Genomic DNA, 18,059 nt, shown 5'->3' on the forward strand with positions numbered 1-18,059 from the left:
ACCATTTGCTTAGAAATTTTATATTGCGTGAAGAATTATTCATATTAATGCAATGCTAACATATCGTTATTGTAGAAAATAAAACTTGGAAACACAATGGCAGACTACGACGGTGTTGACGAAAAATTTCGGACAAAGAAAGGCTGGATGTCGTATAGCTGTGGTTGGGAAGCGTTTTCAAGACCAGGTCCATTGCTGTTATTAGACTGGACACTTGAACCAAATGACAGCGACATACCTAGGAATGACCATGTAAGAAACTATACAATTCGATACATCATGGTACAAAACAATGAAACGTGATCATCACTTCTTGCGAAAATTAATTTTAAATGCAACTTAATAGATTAGAAGAAAATGCATGAGTTTATTGGAAGGCAATCCCAAATAAATTCTAAATTATATCAATCATTTTGAATACAAAACAATATGCATAAATATATTCAAGCCAACTCCTGAAGCGCCATCTAATATTTGGAATATAGTGACAGCTTCTTTTAAATATATTGTTGGAATGTAGTTTCTTAAACATTACACAACACGGTTTAAAGAGAACATTGTTTGACTCCAGTGAAAAACTTGAATTTTCTCTTTAGAAAAATCGGGCATACAATTTTCACTTATACTGGTGTTTATTAAACTAGTGATTTAGTAAAATTAGATTCTGATGGAGCTTTTATATTATATCTATATTATTAAAAATATTGTTTTATTCGTATGTTACATGCATTGAATCAACTGTAAACTCCTTAAATGGATGTATTTGTTCACATCGGCCGATGTTTTTGGCTGGCTGCTTTTTTAAAATTTCAAATTGAACATTACCTTTAATAACGATGAGCAAAGCAGTTGCATAGAGTTTCTTATGGTAATCTCATTTTGCTGTTAAGTTTATCATGCAAAGAATGAGATTCTCATTTTTTAATCTCGGATATCACGAAACAAACTGTATCCAATTGCTACATACTGGATCAAACCAACTTTCAAATACTATTGTTAGATTTATAAATGGCTTTTGGAAAGAGTGAAAACCATGCAAAGTAAAGTCATTATGTTGGTTTATGTGTTTAAAACAAACATGAAGAAGTGCTTGTTTCCTTCATCTTTAAATAATTTGAAGTATAGAATGATCGAGCATTTGGTCATAGAATTATTATGTCTCTATATGTTTTGCCTTTAACCATCCAGAGATCATTTTTTGGATGCCATCATAACGTGTTGCATTCAGACACTCACTGCAATAGCTTATGCATTTCACAATAGTTTGTGCTTTAATTTGATTGAAAATGGATTTTTAAATTAAGCAATAGCTGGTGCTTTAGGAGTTTGGTTCAGTATATATGGACCTTTTCGTTTATACAACGCGACTTCCTATACAGAGCTCTAATTAAGATAATTCTGATTGAGCTTACACATGAACATTTCAGGAAATCCAAAGGGTCCATCCAGTTCTGGACTACGATTTTCAAAAAGTAAACAACCCGCCACAAGACAAAATCCAGATAACATGGATTGGACATGCTACTGTGCTTGTTCAGATAGAAGGGATGAATATTCTAGCTGACCCAGTATTCAGTGAGAAGTGTGGCCCAGCTGGTTTTGGCTTACAATTAGGCTACACACGGTTTCGGTGCCCTGCGTGTCAAGTAGAAGATCTACCGCCCATACACGTTGTGCTCATCAGTCATAACCACCACGACCACTTAGATTCTCAGTCAGTCAAGGACATAGCTCAACTTTACTCAGGTGCCAAGTGGTTGGTTGGTTTAGGCAATGCGAAGTTTTGCAAGAAGCACGGATGCAAAGATGTGAAAGAATTGAAGTGGTGGGAACCTACAACTGTTGGTGCATTCACATTTGTATGCACTCCAACGCAACACTGGTGCCAGCGATATCCATTAGACTTTAACCATGTAAGATGATGCCTTTGAAAACTGTTAATTTTACATTCGTTACTAGAAGAGCACCATAATGAAAAAAGGATTTAGTTAGAGCTTATGTAAGATACTGACACGCGGTCTTCTTGTGTCTTTAGAATAACGATAATTATAAACCTGATGCTGCATGAAGTCCTCAATAATTAGAGTTTTAATGAAGAGGTCGAGGATGCTTGTACGTATTAATGGTATAACCAACATCTCACTGATATTTTTCAGGCGCTATGGTGTGGATGGGTAGTGAAAAGCCCAAATTACAAGTATTACTTTGCAGGGGATACGGGATATCAGGGTGAGCTATTTAAGCTGATTGGCCGAAAATATGGACCCTTTGATCTTGCATCAATACCAATAGGAGCCTACCATCCCAGGTAACCTGAAATAGTAAATACATGTTATTAATATATAAGGAAAACTGCAATCTAGATTAAGAATCTGATTTTTTCCGACCGTCTTATTAACATATTTGAATAATTAGAGGTGTGGTGTTAAACTGTTCAAGAAATAGTTTCATTTTTGTTTTTCAGATATATTACAGAATTTCAGCATGTTAACCCGGAAGAGGCAGTAGAAGTTCACAAGGATATACAATCCAAAATATCTGTTGGAATGCACTGGGGTACATTTGAGCTCACCAATGAGGTATTTTCATTGCATTTTTAAAAGATAGCATATGGTTGTCTGAACTTTGTCCGAATATTTGAATTTAACGATAGGTGTTTTCAGACATGTATATGTTTATATACGTTTTACAATACATTAGCTGCACGTGACATATTTCAGACAATACAGACGGAAGTACGTTCCTAATACGTATGTTTACTTGGTTGGTAATATGCAAATTAGCAAAGCCTGGGTTCTGTATGGATTGAGACTTTGTTGTATATAAAGACCAGCGGAACCCTCGAAGACGAGCATGCTTTTCTCTGAAGGGATCTGTTGCGTTTTTGACGTTGCACGTTACAATAAAATCTGTAAACGTACAATTATTTGGACTAGAAAGATATTTTCAATACTAGTTGTAGTTCTGTTGTGTACTAAAAGGAGGTATTTGTCATGCAGTACCTTTTGTTACTTCAGTATTACTTGGAGCCACCACAGAGGTTGGAAAAACAGATGAAGAAAGAAAAGCTGGACCTCAAAACGTTCTTCAATTTGCGAATCGGAGAAACATGGGTAGTAGGCGAAAACCGGGACTATAACCCGCCTTTTATGGAGAGAGAGAAAGAGAAAACTCAGACACTCAGCGATGACCCACCTACACAGAGACCTGACGATGACCCATCTACACAGAAACTCGGCGATGACTCACCTACACAGAAACACGGCGATGACCCATCTACACAGAGTCAGGGTGATGACCCATCTACACAGAGACACAGCGATGACTCACCTACACAGAGACACGGCGATGACCCACCTACACAGAGTCACGGCGATGACCCACCTACACAGAGACACGACGATGACCCTCCTACACAGAGACACGGCGGTGACCCATCTACACAGATACACGGCGATGACCCATCTACACAGAGTCACGGCGATGACCCATCTACACAGAGACACAGCGATGACCCATCTACACAGAGACACGGTGATGACCCATCTACACAGAGACACGGCGATGACCCATCTGCACAGAGACCCAGCAATGACCCATCTACACAGAGTCACGGCGATGACCCTCCTACACAGAGACACGGCGATGACCCATCTACACAGAGTCACGGCGATGACCCTCCTACACAGAGACACGGCGATGACCCATCTACACAGAGTCACGGCGATGACCCTCCTACACAGAGACACGGCGATGACCCTCCTACACAGAGACACGGCGATGACCCTCCTACACAGAGACACGGCGATGACCCTCCTACACAGAGACACGGCGATGACCCTCCTACACAGAGTCACGGCAATCTCTACGATGACCCTCTTACACAGTGAATCGGCGATGAATCATCTGTCAGCGAGAATGAGAAACAGGAAACATCCGGATCTACCAGTTGGGCAAAGATGAACCTTGGAGAAAATGGACAATGAATATTGAAAAAACACTGACTACACTGTATAGATGATACTATAATAATATAGATAATTGAAGTTTTGATAAGTGTTATAAATATAGTACTGATTGATGTAATCGTTTTGTGGTGTTTGAAGTTCGCACATACTTGGTATACTAGTATGGCAAGAAAGGGTTTTTAAAGTTTTCAAACAGTTTATTGTTAGTATGATATTTACATTTCAAAATCATGCTTGAGTTGTAATTAAAACTGTGAATAATCATTAATCACTTTAATCATATTATATATTATAGATATGTTGAAAGAATTACATTTTATTCACTATTTTAACTCCACACAAGAAACCAATCATCTATTAACACTATAAGATGCAATGTTACCCCCCCCCCCCCACCACACACACACAGCTTCAGCATCAAGTTTCTTTTCATTTCTAAACATTTAATGATGCTTTCTCATTATTCCTTACCTTATATTTTAGGCGTGATTTGGAGGTGTACATTTGTAATAAGTTAATATATACTTGTGCCATTTAGTACTTTATACATTGAATTTAAAACAGTGCAATGCATTTTATTCTGATATACTTGCACATATAAACAGTACCTGTTCATATATTGCTCTTTAATTATGTCAGAGTACAGTGTACATAATTAGATTCACAAATAGTTCTAATTTTTTCTTTATTTTGTTCAGATTTTTGTTGGGCTAATCTCATTGTTTTCGCATTTTTAATTTTTAAATAAACCACAAGTTCACTATTTTTGGTTTAATTTCAACCATTTGAAGAATCGCCTTATACTTAGTGTTACAATGTTTCAAAATATATCACTTAATTTAACAGCTGGAAATCTACTGTGCGCCAATTGCTTCTATAGAAACGCAATTTTAGCTTTCCAAGTGCATGTGTACAGAACAAAAAGTCATTTTGTCCTTCTCTTGCACATATTCGGGGATTCTAAGGTACATTGTATAGGACTAAGGCGTATATCAAAATTGAGGGCATTTAACTTCAGGCAACTTTGTAATGATTTTTTTGGGGCATAAATCCCCCATTCTCAAAAAGACCCCTGGTATTTTTTAGGAATGACAATTATAAGCTGTAGGAACACTAGAAATCTTAAAGATTCACTATTACTCCGAAATAAGATTCAACACATTAAATATAATTGTTTAAATATATCAAAAAGTATAAACAAATGTCAAAAACAATGGTGCTTATGAAGGATTACGAAATTAATTTGAAAGACAGGTGTTGAAAACACAGTATTTCTGACTTATGAGATGATAGTAGATCCAGTAAATCTTTTAGCATTCACCAATCATTTAATATTTTTTGAGTTTTTAGCTATTAAATACATAGTCATAATCTTGTTATCAGTAATTAATATTTTTCATTTTTATTTAGTAAGTTGTTTAAGGTTTATCACTCAAAATTTATGTTTGTTATACATGTGTATGTATAGATTTTGAATAAGAGAGGCACTTTAATTTTACAATTCAATTTGTATGCTCAGTTGGTAACGTACCTGACCTATAAACCAGCAGTAAGTGGTTCAAGCCTAACAGGGGGCACATTTTGTACAGGGTTTAATGTTAATTACTTGATTTTTATGTTAAAACAATTGTTCCAATGCAGACACAGGAAAATGAGTTCGTCTAAATTTGTGAAAGTATACATAAATACAGTATCGTGCGAGTTTATTTAGATTAACATAATCTACTACTTTCCCATGAATGTTTGCCCTATCGAGTTTTTGTTTGTCTGTTCTTGAAGAAAAGGGTCGAGGTATTTGTCATAGCTTTGGTGGTGAAGTTGGCGATGTCGCCAATATCAACCTTGGCACTGTTCAAGATATTCAATGGGAACTTGGTACCTATACTAGCATGTACAGCAAAGCCCATAACATACATAAGTAAGTGTTGAGTTATGCCCCTTTTCCGACTGAAAAAACCCAACAGACACGCTTTGACATGACTACCTTCATAATAAGCAGATCAGTTCATTGTTTGTAACAGGCTTTCATTTTGTCTGCAATGCTCCAATGTGCAAAACTATTTAAAGGGAAATAGCCCCCTTAATGCGAAAACAAATACTTTCTAAGTTATCAACTAAGAGGTTGTACTTAAAGCCCCTGTGAAGTTCTATTGTAATATGCTCAAAATTGCAGATTTTTTTTCTTCAAAATTCAGTAGAATGCCATTTGGACTGCGCAATGCTCTTATGTGCAAACTAGTGACAGTCAATACATGTCTGATCTGCACATGCAAACAGTTATCATAACTATGCTTTAAACAAAATGCATGTGCGAAGTTTTATCACCATATGTACAGTAGTTTCAAAAAGAGTGTTTTTGAGACTTTATTGAGTTGACCCTTAGCAAACTTAGTTTGGTTACAGAATTGCCCGAAAGAATTCTCTGTCAAAATTCTCTGTCTTGCACGTCGTTCACTGGAGACTAGACCGGTGACTTTGTTTAGTTTAAAACGGTCTTATAAAAAGTTCCTAAAACTTTGAAGGGGCACATTTTTTTTAATTTTAACTCTTTTCATGTTTAACTCAAATGTTGTCTTTGGCATCAACCTATATTTTGACCCTTTAAAGATGAATCCCTGACGTTGGACAGTGATAGATGATCGTGAAAGGGAAGTAACTCATTGGCACTTCATAATAATTTTATATGGTCAAATATTTTTACAAATATAATGCTGTGCTTGCAGAAGGCAAGCTTTGGCAATATTGCCAACTCACAGTTGAAACTTTCAATGCTCAGTTGCATAAATTTGTCTTCAATTTCAAAACACAAACTCCAGTTTCCATTATTATACAATTTTAATTCTACTATGCTGAGTAAACTTTAATTTGGTTTGTAAATCCCATAATTATGAACATAAAAAAATGTCAAATGAACATGTGTGACATTCTCTATATTTAGCATAACGGTAATGATCACTGTTATCAATAAAATTATGAGACTGAATCATTCTATTGTTATAATAATTATTTCCTTTTTAATGCCTTGTTTAAATGAATAAAACATGGTACAGTACATGCTTTTGTGTAAATTTATACATGAAATGTGTGAAAAAATCTTTATAAATTCTACACCACTTCTTGTGAAGCAATTTGAAACGGAAATTTCTGAATCTCATAAGATATTTCTTTTCCATTGTTTGTGATTGATATTGGAACAGTTTCACCCGTTGAACTGGTAACATTCACAATATGAGTAGCGCCTTCAACTTTCATTAAATCATCAGGAACTTTCAGCTCAATAGTTTCAACATTATCAGTAATGTGAAGAATATGAGTTTCTTCTTCATTTTCATTTACTTCTCCCATATTTTGATCAACTAACATCCCTTCGTCTTGTTGTTTGATATAATCAGTGAGTCTTAATTTCTTTGCTGGTTTTTTGCCTACATTGTGTGCTTTGTAGTAATGCTCCTTTAGTTTGTCAAATCTTGTACTAGAAAAGCTGCAGAGGTCGCATCTATATGGCCGATCCATTGTGTGGAGAAGCATATGGCGTTTCAAATTCTTTACAAGTGAAAACCGAGTTCCACATGAACCGCATAAATGAGGTTTTTCTTTCGTATGTGTCACCATGTGAAATTTCAAGTTTGATTTCTTGGTTGACTGATAGTCACATTCAGGTTCAGGGCACTTGAATGTATCTCCTGAATGAATCAAGTAATGACCTTTCAGCTGATTCTTGTGGACGGTAGCATACCCACACAAATCACACAAATAATCCTTCGAGTTTTTGTGCGTGACTTTATGTGCTTTCAATGCATGTTTCCACTTAAAACCAGCATCACAAATGCTGCACACATACGGCCTTATCTTAGAATGTTTTGGAAGATGCTGGTGTAACTTTGCTTTCGTATTAAATATTGATTGACAGAAGTTACAGCAAAATGTATCTGGTGCTTCATGGCTTTTCATGTGCTCTTCAAACTCTGGTAAAGTAGTTGTGGCTTCACATAACCATTCACAGAATGGACACTTCTTTAGATCAAAGGCATGAAGAATTTCATGGTCATTAAACTCTGAAAGCTTTTCAGCAACAAAATCACACTGACAACAAACATACTGAGATATTGTTTTCAACTTTTCACTTGTGCTATCTGTAGTATCAGGGTCAAGTTTTGGTGTAACAAATGTAGGATCAGTTACTTCATCATCCATTTCACCAGCAGGTTCGTCTGTTTCATCAGGTTCTTCTTTTACTGTAACCTTGTTAGACATTTCATCAAAGTCAGTTGCTCTTATATCCTCCTCATCTTCATTTTCCCAGTTAACAACTTCTTCTGAATATTTCTTTGGTTTAATAATTCTTCCCCTCTTGCTTACTTTAAAACAAAAACTATCACTTGTATCGTTTGTGCCATCACTTTTTAGATCTTGCTTGGTAGAATTATTTACCCGAGCCTTTTTGGGGCGTCCTCTGCGTTTTGGCACACTAGCAGGACCTGGATCACGATTTGGTTGAAGGGAAAAACCTGTAGTACTGCTAAAAGTCTGCCCAAAATCTGATGTTTGGGTTGCCACATTTGCTGTACAATCTTTCAATGTATCATTATCATAGTTTTGCAGGAACAGCTCACAAAAATCTGCAAAACAAAAGTTAAAATCAGTTTTTTATTCAACAAGCATTAGAATTATTGTCTTTTAAATTCAAAGATGATGTGAGTTTGTTACAAGTGAAAGTTACATTTAAAAACAGTTCAATTGTCTTCGTCTAGCACTAGCTGTTAAACAAACTGCTTCCATCTCATTTTTTCCAAAGGGTTAAAATTTATTATCTTATTAATACTGGAGTCTGTGATTTTTAACATCTATTCAATTAGTATAAATAACTACCTATGACACTTGTCATCTGCATTATCTTTGCAATTTCAGCAACTTCTGAGATGGCATCATCACCAAGGGTTAAGCAGTTTGTGTACATGAAACTGATAATCTTTCGCACAGCATCCACGTACGCTGCACTTGCCTGCCCGTCAAACGAAAAGTGAATCTCTATAATTTGTGGATTATTCTGACTGAACGTTCTTGGTTGGTCCTGAACACAGAATAAATCTTCAAAATATGGACTTGCTGCGGCTAAAACGCATGAATGGGCATAAATATTTGCGTCATAAACTTTCAAAACTACATCGCAAAGTTTTGACTCCAACCGTTGTATGTTCAAGGCTTGGAATATTGAATTATTTTGATTTAAATCACGATAGGAACTATATTTCACTGATTCAGCTTCCATTTTGGATGAAATAAATTCTAATTACTCATTGGTTATTATAAAATACTGCACCGTATTGCAATTTATAATCATAACGTTTCGTACTACAATTTACACCGGTAATTACAGTCACTATATTTCATCGGGTCACACCTTTTAATGGAGTCGTAGACGGAAATAGTCACTAAACAATTTTACAAGTCACAAGTTTATTTTACAAAGAACTCAGTTAATGATAACACGAGTAAACAAATAAGCCCTTCATACCAGTTATTGCATTGGCGAACATTTATTTTTTTTCCTTATCACATTTTGAAGGTTAATTTCCATATATGCTAGTCTGGAATAAGTTGTAAATTTATCGTTTTATTACGTTTTCTACATTTCTACCCAGAAACCAAATTCAAGACACATGTAATATAAAGGTATTTGCAAAACAATTGTTGGTTTGGATTATTTGTCAGGACGAGTGAGTGATAATAAAAATATACTTATTTTTTTCTCACATGTTTAGGGTTGAAATCAAGTCTAAACAAAACTATTATTTGACCTCGACTGAGGTTTGGAGAAAGGCTGAAAAGATACCAGAAATGCGTTTTAGTGCTGTCAGCGGTCGTTCACAAGTAAGAACAGATACGTTACAGTAAAAGATATGTTAATTATAGAGGCATTCATGAATAGCCAATGATCACTAGTACTATATGCACTTGAAAGTGTGTCGTTTTGAATAATTTGTCTACACATACCGTATACATAGTATTCATCTACTTGATTATTTTCAGGATGTGTAAACCCATTGAAACGGAACTTCTGTTGGCAATTGATCATGACCCCCTTTTAAACAGTTCGATATGTTACTAAGAGTTAATCATTTTCAGAATTTTATAAAAAAAAAAAAGCGTTGACGATATTGAAGATTCATAACGTACAAGTTCCTGTCGTGACTTATATGTTCATTTATGAAATCACAGATTATGTGATTTAGACACAGCTACATGTATGTTTACATGTACATAGTATTGTACGTAACACTGCTGAGTCACAGTTGAAGCGTACAATATGGCCATTTCGGCTTAAACTGATTCATGGATTAATATATATTCACTGTTTTTTACCAATATTCATGGAAGTATCTTTATTTTTTTAAATAAAAATAGTAAAAGCAACTTAATTACATGTATATCACGTACAGTTCAATACAGTACCGTGACAGGCCTTCAAAGACGAGTGTGCACATTTTACTTATAGGATAGGTAGCCATATAAGGCAAGTAGTATTTTTTAATAAATTTGGAGGCATATATATGTCACAAATGCAACGGGCATTTATTGGTTCATGGCTTTTCTAAGACATACAGCTGCTATAAATTATATTGTCGCAAATTAAGATATATGTAACGAGTCAAAATATTTATGTTACCTCGGGCGCAAAACGTACTCGCCAGCGCCAACACTACTCGACTGCGCCATCACTAGAGTAACAGCGTCACCACTATTTATTAATATGTGCATTTGCACCACCGTTAAATGGCGGAGCTTGGTTTAGTGGCCGTGTGTAGTAAGCAAACAAATGAGGTTCACTAATATAAACACTATTCAAACATGCGTCTTTGAAATTAAATTGTCAAAATAATCATTTGGTAAAATGTGTGGTTCGTTTTGTTTTTTTAAATAATAATAATTTGTCGTTTTGATTAAATGCAGAAAGTCTGAAATTATATTTAAAACTCCATAAATTGAGAAAATCATAGCTTACATTTATACATAAAATGGAAGTCTTTACGTTACTAGCAATACATTCCCAGTTTCGGTTAGTGAACATTTTTCGACAAATACCCGAAAATGTCATTTTTATGGACAGCGACCGTGATAATTTCTTTATAAAGCGTAGCTGTAAGAAGTTCTATTTACATCATCAATCGCAAAATCCGTTGTAGAAATTGTATGCATAATTCCATGCACACCACAGGTATAGTTTATACGTATGTATTTGTTGAGTAAGGTGTTATATAAATGTGTGACTGTCCTGCTTACTCAATTAAACAATTTTGATGAGTTTTCTTGTTAACATTTAGGTACAAATTGATGTATTATTAAGCATTGAGGTGTTAAATGAATGTATTATATTCATGTTTCTTTATGTTTTCGTATTACATTTTAATACGTACCTTTCTGAAATCCCATTCTAAGCATTTTACATGTTAAAACGATCATTAATTCTAATTATAGGCCATGACGAAAAAATGTAATAATGCTTTTTTAACAATATGTATTTTTGCGGTATTGTTCAAAATGTGTTTTCTCATTTGTGTTTAGAGTATTAATTATTTGCATCACATCTTATTTAGTGTGTGTGTGTGTGTGTGTGTGTGTATGTTCTTTCAGAAGGCCGCATTGTAAATAAGACGTGTGTTATGTTTTTCATAATATGATGCCTATGTCTTAATGTGTTACCTTCTATAAATAAAGTTATTATTATTATTATTATTATTATTATTATTATTATTATTATTATTATTATTATTATTATTATTATTATTAGCTTGGTAGAAATATCAGTGCCGGCGCCTCTGGGCACCATAAACAATATTTATAAGCAAAAAAAAAATACACCGAGGTATGAACAGTATTTTTCGTTTCCTGTCAGTACTCATAAAATGCTTTCAAATGATACCAAGGGTGCGTGTTGTTGTGGTTGTTGTTGTTTCTGGTGGTGGTGTTAGTAGTGATGGTGAGGAACAGCCTGGTTTAAGAGGGGCGCAACTTTGGGGAACGCGACCCCGAAACTGAGAAAACGCATTTAGTTATATGTGGTTTAGGGAGCTTTGGATTCTACCCCAATAATTGGTCGACTATAACAAGTATAAAATTGGACATTCTGGTGAGTTTTATTCTTATGTTTTCACCGATATTGGCTTTAATGTAGGTGTACTAAAATACAACAAGTTAAGAAATCAATAACATAATCAATCAATTATGACATGAACCAATGACTGAAATTAACAGCTTTATCTAGTGTACTAAATGTTCATACCAAAAAAAATCGCCCACCGTTTTCACGGCAAATAGACAGCATGTTTAATAGATATTTGAGAAAACAGGTAATAACATTTATTTTCATGCGTATATAGTGAAATCAGCATCCACAATGCTTTAAGAAGAATGCACATGCATGACGTATCCGTCTGTGCCTGACCTTCCACGAGGTATTAAGGTAAGATAAACCGTAGTCTGATTTCTGTTGAACTTATATTGCATAACTGTAGTGATAGGGGATGGAACTCCAGACTACCTGTTGACCGAACCGCATGTAGCCGTTATGACTTGTAGCTTCGAATAGCAATAATGCTCTTTCCAAAATATGATAATGCTTTCGTAGTAAATTATTGTTTATAATTAACCCAATCAACATTATAATATATCGTTTATATGATGATACAATTAAGTCCTTTTTCAGAATATTTATTTACTTCATAATGCCGGAAGTTTAGCCTACAATTACGCATGCGCAGTTGGAACAAAAATCTGTGTTCAGTCCAATTTGTTAAACAAAGTGATTTTTTGCGCTATTCATCATCATTGAGTCATTCCCCGATGTTTTGACTTCGCAGATTTATGCGTAAGGGTTGAAATAAACCAGCAACCAGGGTGTCAAAGCCTGTTAGTTGGCCAAAATGTGTATCTGTCTTGTTAAAACTTGAGGGAACTCCAAAATTTCCACATAATGTCAAATATGAGGAGAAGTCGTGAGTCACTTTCAATATCGCAGATAAACTGTGCAGACGAAATAGCCAGTGGCCAGAATGCTGGGGACAAGAAGAAAGAAAAAATGGGCATTTTCAGGAAGTTACGAAGACGTCTGCAGTCAAACTTTAATAGAAAGACGATAGATGGTGAAAAATCACAGAATTGTGTGAAAGACAAATCACCACACAAAAAGCCAAAGCAGAATAATAAGTGCAGAATTAACCTGTGTTCAAAACCATCAAATTCAAATTCATCACAAAGTGCTGAAAGTCTTGATCTTAATGTATTGCAACGTAAACTTGCAGATGAAAACATGTGGCAAAATAAAGATGGTGCTAATGGAAAGGAAAAGGCTAGCTGCAAATCGAAGGATATTTCAGCATTTCAACCATCAAATACATTATGTGCTTGTGGCATGTCATCTGATTCTCGAGATTCCAGAAAAATCACTAATATGTCACCAAGTATTATGACATCCAATCGTTTCGAAATTACAGCATTGTGCCATCCAGTGTCAAATGGTGTTACTATGAACCAGCGTGGTGGTTCTAATGTACATTTTCATGGATATGCGCAACCCGTTGTGTTAGATGGTGCTTTAACTGCAGAAGGACCCAAAACTTGGAGTCTTACGCATGAACTTTTCAGATTGTCAAAATTTGGCTGGTATTGGGGTCCAATCACTCGACGAGAAGCAGAGAGAAAGCTGAATGGACAGCCGGATGGTGCTTTTCTTGTGCGAGACAGCTCAGACGAACGTTACTTATTAAGTCTTAGTTTTAGATCTTATGGCAAAACCTTGCACACAAGAATTGAACATTGCAATGGGAAATTTATATTTGACGCTCAACCAGACACTGAGGGATATCCATCAATAGTGGATCTGATCGAAAACTCAATGAATGACCCTCAGACTGGCATTTGTAGTTATTCTCGAAGAGGGTCACCAAGCCCTCCCATTTACCCTGTTAGACTTACCAAACCAGTGTCTCGATTTACCCAAGTGCGATCTTTACAATATATGTGTAGATTTGTTATTAGACAGTACACTCGATATGATCATATTCAACAGCTGCCTTTGCCAAAAAAATTGAAGGGTTGGATTGGAGAGAATCAATACTAGGATAACAGTTCCTACGCATGAGGCTTTTCTGTTGCCATTAATTGAAAATGATTTTAAAATTTATTCCAAATAACGTATGTGTACATGTATGTAATTCTGGCCTAATTAAAGTCAGTTGATTTTTTTCATGCCTCGACCAGTACGTAAAAATTATATTTCCTACATGCAGTATGATGATGTTATTTGAAGTCTTCTCAGCATGTTAAATAATCTTATAACATATTCATCTTTAAATATTACTGGTAGTAAAAGTATATGAATGAAATAGTATTTTTATACCCTTTTAAATTAAAGGTAAACTAAAGTACATTTGTGTACCTAGTATTTAAACATTAGATTCTATACATACAATATGATATTAATAGAATTCTTTAACTTTTTCCATGTACATTCATTAATTTTCAAAGGCAAATTTTGATCCTCGTTTGATTTATTGAAGTAGTTGTTTTCTATCACATGATTGTTAATTTCTTTGCATGTGTGTGCAATAAGTTTTATTTTATTTTGTAGAGTACATCTCTATATTTTATTTCTAAATAGTTTGTTTTTATAAAGAATCAAGGATTCATTATGTTGTTATCAGTGATTCATTTTGGCTCTGCATCCAGATGTTCAAATTCAATGTTTTTCCTGAGGGTTCATTATTCCTTCTGCATCCAGAATAAGCACTGTTTTTAAAGCATTATGCAAACAGAGTAATTATAGGGACATTCAGACTTTTGCTCAGGATCCATGGTTGTGAAATAAGTGAGTTCTGAGGGATGCAATCGAGCAGATTTGAAAATGAATCGTTGTTGTTGTTATATGTGCCATAGGTTTTATTATGTAATATATAAAGTAAATTATGAAAATGTAATACACCATCTAGCATTTTCTGTATTTTTAGTTTGTCTGTTTTTCATAGAAAAGCAAGTTGAGGTATTAAGGGATTTCTTAAAATAGTTAAAGGAGGGTGCTTCACCTGTTTGTTTTTCAATGCTCTCTTCTTTCCTCATGGAGACCAGTATTGGCACCCTTCTGTTTTTTATGAATCAAAATGATTGTTAATAGAGTGTTTATTTTGTTTTGAGAAAAATCCTTGTGTTTGCTTATAGAAACATACAAAGTTTATATATTTGACATTTGAAACCTGAATTTAACACAATCCCAAACATTTTCTGATAGACCATTTTCTCCCCTAGCACCCTGTTCATACCTTTTCTGCAGCACCCTACCTATTTTAAAACATGGCTATCTCTAGGTATTGTAATGGCCTTGTAGTTGTCATCATTGGCCTCACTGCATGGCTGGGAAACACATGAAAATTGTGATATTTCTGTCTTGACCAAAGAATGAATATTGAATATCACATCGAATTTGCAGCCTATGAAATCGTTCCTTCCATTTTTTCGATACATTTTCTGTAATCATTTTGGAAAAAACTGTTGTATAATACCTACATAAGTTTCGACCTATTTACTCTTTTTTTCTTATAGGATAAAAAGAGTGTTTAGTAGATTACTGTAAGAGGATATCACAACATAAATGTCTGATTTGTCGCTTTTGAATATAAGATAATTCATTTAACTTAAAGACTGATTGAAATTGTGACCATAAAAGTAATATTGACAAGGTTTTGCTATTTTGAACTTCCAAGCTTTCAACTTTGAAAGTTTTATACAAAATTATTGAAGTTTCTGTACCTGAAGGAATTGATTTTGGAAGTTTTAGGCAGAATCTCAAGATTTGAAAAATCACATAAATTTTTGTTATGCTTTATCTTCAGGAAAGAAATCCTTCCCAGTCACTGTTCTTGTGTAGAAACATCAATCTTGGCCATAATTAATATAATGCTCATGTATTCACATGAAACTTAGTACACATGTTGCCACAGAAAATGTGCACAAATTTTATTTTACAATTTATGTAACAAAATGGATAACTCTGGGTCTTAATAACTGTCTTGTTATGCCCCTTTCTGACTGAAATAAAACAGATGAGCATTTGTTTCAGCTTGTGGTACACTTGTTTAATATTTGTATTCTAACTTGTTGTCTGTACTGTGCAAAATTTTACTTGTTTGTAAAAGATTCTTTTTTCATGCAGGAGCAAATTTGTAGCTGAATGTCTGTAAGCCCAGGGTTTTCCCATCATATTCTTTGTATCATGTGTGATCAAATTTCAATTGGCAATGCATTCTACAATGGTTTGCCAAAATACTGAGCTACACTTTATGAGGTTGAATCTGCATTGAACCAATTAGTCAACAATTTATATCAATGCCAATTTTATTGGCACAAATGTTCTCAGCTTTGAGAGATTTTACAGAGCAAACAATTATGGTCTAGCCACATTACTGAAAGGTCAAGATCACAATGGTCAAGGTCACAATAAGGGTCAAAGGTCATAAAGCTACTTTTGTGTATGATCTTAATCCATGTCAGTTAATAAATTTGTTCATGATTCCTTGCACACATGTTCATCAATCAGCACATAGTGCAGAAAACACGTTCCAGCCATGTACAATGCATCATCAAGGTCAAGGTCATGCTTTGGTTTCAAATGTCAGATAGCCATTTTTTGTTGTTACTCCTTGAATTGTCCAAGTTCTTGAAAGAGTGCAAAACCATGTATTGCTCTTGGTTTTACCTAACCAAAATATTTACAATGTGGTACATATATTGGTAAATTGAATTCTGTGTCAAAAGTAATCTTTTTCCACTCACAGTCACCTCCACCCTCACACTTTTGGGATCATTCATCATACATGGTTTTTAATAATAGCCAATGTTTTAATCTGTACAGATTGAATGAGCTTCTTGGCCTTATTTAAATATTTTGAATACAACCTTCACACTGCCAGCATTTTACAGCTTTTCGATGTGGCTTAGTTATTGTATAAGTTGATAATGTAAGCTTTTCGGATCATTATTTTTGAAAAAAAGAGGGTTTCATGTTACCGGTACTTGTTTTGTTGATGCCAGTACACAGATTTTGTTATCAACAGTTCCAGTACGATTTTATGGTCATTAGTACATACCTAACAAATCTTAACATATATTGTATTTTCTTATCACTGCCAAGGAATTGAAACATGTGTCCTAAACTAAGAGATTCAAACATAACCGAGTGAGTGTGGTGTATTGGTTAAGGTGTCCATCATTTACCCAAGAGGTAAAATGGACACCAGTACTGGTTTCTACCAAGGAAATCAACTTTATTCATTATTTGAATCAACTTATAGCTGTCTGTTTTCACAATTGCGTTGAAATTAGTTTGTATAAACTGAACATATATAATTGTTTAGTTTCAAAATTGAAATGTTTAATTAACGAATATCACACATAATTTTCAAAAAGCCTATCTTGCTATTTGTTAAATTCAAATGCAGCTGAAGAATATTTTGTATTTTTACAATCGTATATTACTCAAAAAAATTATTCTGAATTTGTTTTAAAATATACGAAGCAGTGTACATGAAGTTTATGTAGAGTTTTATTTTGAAACTATGTCTAATTTATTAGTTATTTTGACTGTTTATCGATGATGTTAAAATGTATGTGGATTTACTTTGAAACTGTTGATGAATACAATTGATGATAATGCACTGATTTGTTGTTTTATTACATCATACATCAAGGCGCCTATAAATTAATTGCAAGATTTTCATCCCTGCCCTCTTCCTCTTTTTTCGGCTGCCCCTTAAAAAAAGTTAAACTGGGTCTGTATTTGAGTATTAGTCTGGAACTGGCGTTTCTTCATACCAGCGGGTGTAAATGTAAACTTCACATGAAAATAAAGAGAATTGTTACAAATGTGTTTGAGGTTCACAAAAAACACATTTGTGGGCCCTTACGCTATAAGAGAGAGCAAGAACACATATTCAACGGGAAAACGGTCATTTAAGAAAAATAAAATGTATAGAAAAATATACAAATGGACTTGAGCCCTTAAAGATTCTTTATATTATAGTGTTGAAAAAATGCCATTTTTGG

The 18,059-nt window shown here is 34.4% G+C and overlaps 3 protein-coding genes across 3 annotated transcripts; 2 read left to right on the top strand and 1 right to left on the bottom strand.

The window, feature by feature from the left end:
* The first annotated feature begins 753 nt into the window (after positions 1 to 753).
* Positions 754 to 7,020, top strand: LOC128244134 (N-acyl-phosphatidylethanolamine-hydrolyzing phospholipase D-like). Its single transcript, XM_052962148.1, has 5 exons — positions 754 to 759; positions 1,428 to 1,913; positions 2,157 to 2,308; positions 2,465 to 2,579; positions 3,018 to 7,020. Exons 1-5 carry the CDS (start codon positions 754 to 756, stop codon positions 3,888 to 3,890), a joined length of 1,632 nt encoding a protein of 543 aa, XP_052818108.1. The 3' UTR covers positions 3,891 to 7,020.
* On the bottom strand, positions 6,988 to 9,237 carry LOC128242586 (zinc finger protein 37-like). Its single transcript, XM_052959803.1, has 2 exons — positions 8,838 to 9,237; positions 6,988 to 8,587 (listed from the first exon to the last, which is right to left on the bottom strand). Exons 1-2 carry the CDS (start codon positions 9,235 to 9,237, stop codon positions 7,074 to 7,076), a joined length of 1,914 nt encoding a protein of 637 aa, XP_052815763.1. The 3' UTR covers positions 6,988 to 7,073.
* A 3,491-nt stretch (positions 9,238 to 12,728) lies between these two features.
* LOC128244655 (uncharacterized) lies at positions 12,729 to 17,671 on the top strand. Its single transcript, XM_052962678.1, has one exon. It carries the CDS (start codon positions 12,940 to 12,942, stop codon positions 14,083 to 14,085), a length of 1,146 nt encoding a protein of 381 aa, XP_052818638.1. The 5' UTR covers positions 12,729 to 12,939; the 3' UTR covers positions 14,086 to 17,671.
* Positions 17,672 to 18,059: the final 388 nt, after the last annotated feature.

Source organism: Mya arenaria, chromosome 8 (genome assembly GCF_026914265.1).
Source record: "Mya arenaria isolate MELC-2E11 chromosome 8, ASM2691426v1".
In the NCBI taxonomy this organism is placed as follows: Eukaryota; Metazoa; Mollusca; class Bivalvia; order Myida; family Myidae; genus Mya; species Mya arenaria.

Bases quoted from the DNA above. Each gene is read 5' to 3' on its own strand.
- LOC128242586 (XM_052959803.1), bottom strand. From the start codon at position 9,237: ATGGAAGCTGAATCAGTGAAATATAGTTCCTATCGTGATTTAAATCAA. The intron at 8,588-8,837 runs GTAGTTATTTAT...TTTGTTTTGCAG, and splicing joins GCAGATGACAAGTGTCATAG to ATTTTTGTGAGCTGTTCCTG.
- LOC128244655 (XM_052962678.1), top strand. From the start codon at position 12,940: ATGTCAAATATGAGGAGAAGTCGTGAGTCACTTTCAATATCGCAGATA.
- LOC128244134 (XM_052962148.1), top strand. The intron at 1,914-2,156 runs GTAAGATGATGC...GATATTTTTCAG, and splicing joins ATCCATTAGACTTTAACCAT to GCGCTATGGTGTGGATGGGT. The intron at 2,580-3,017 runs GTATTTTCATTG...TTGTTACTTCAG, and splicing joins CATTTGAGCTCACCAATGAG to TATTACTTGGAGCCACCACA.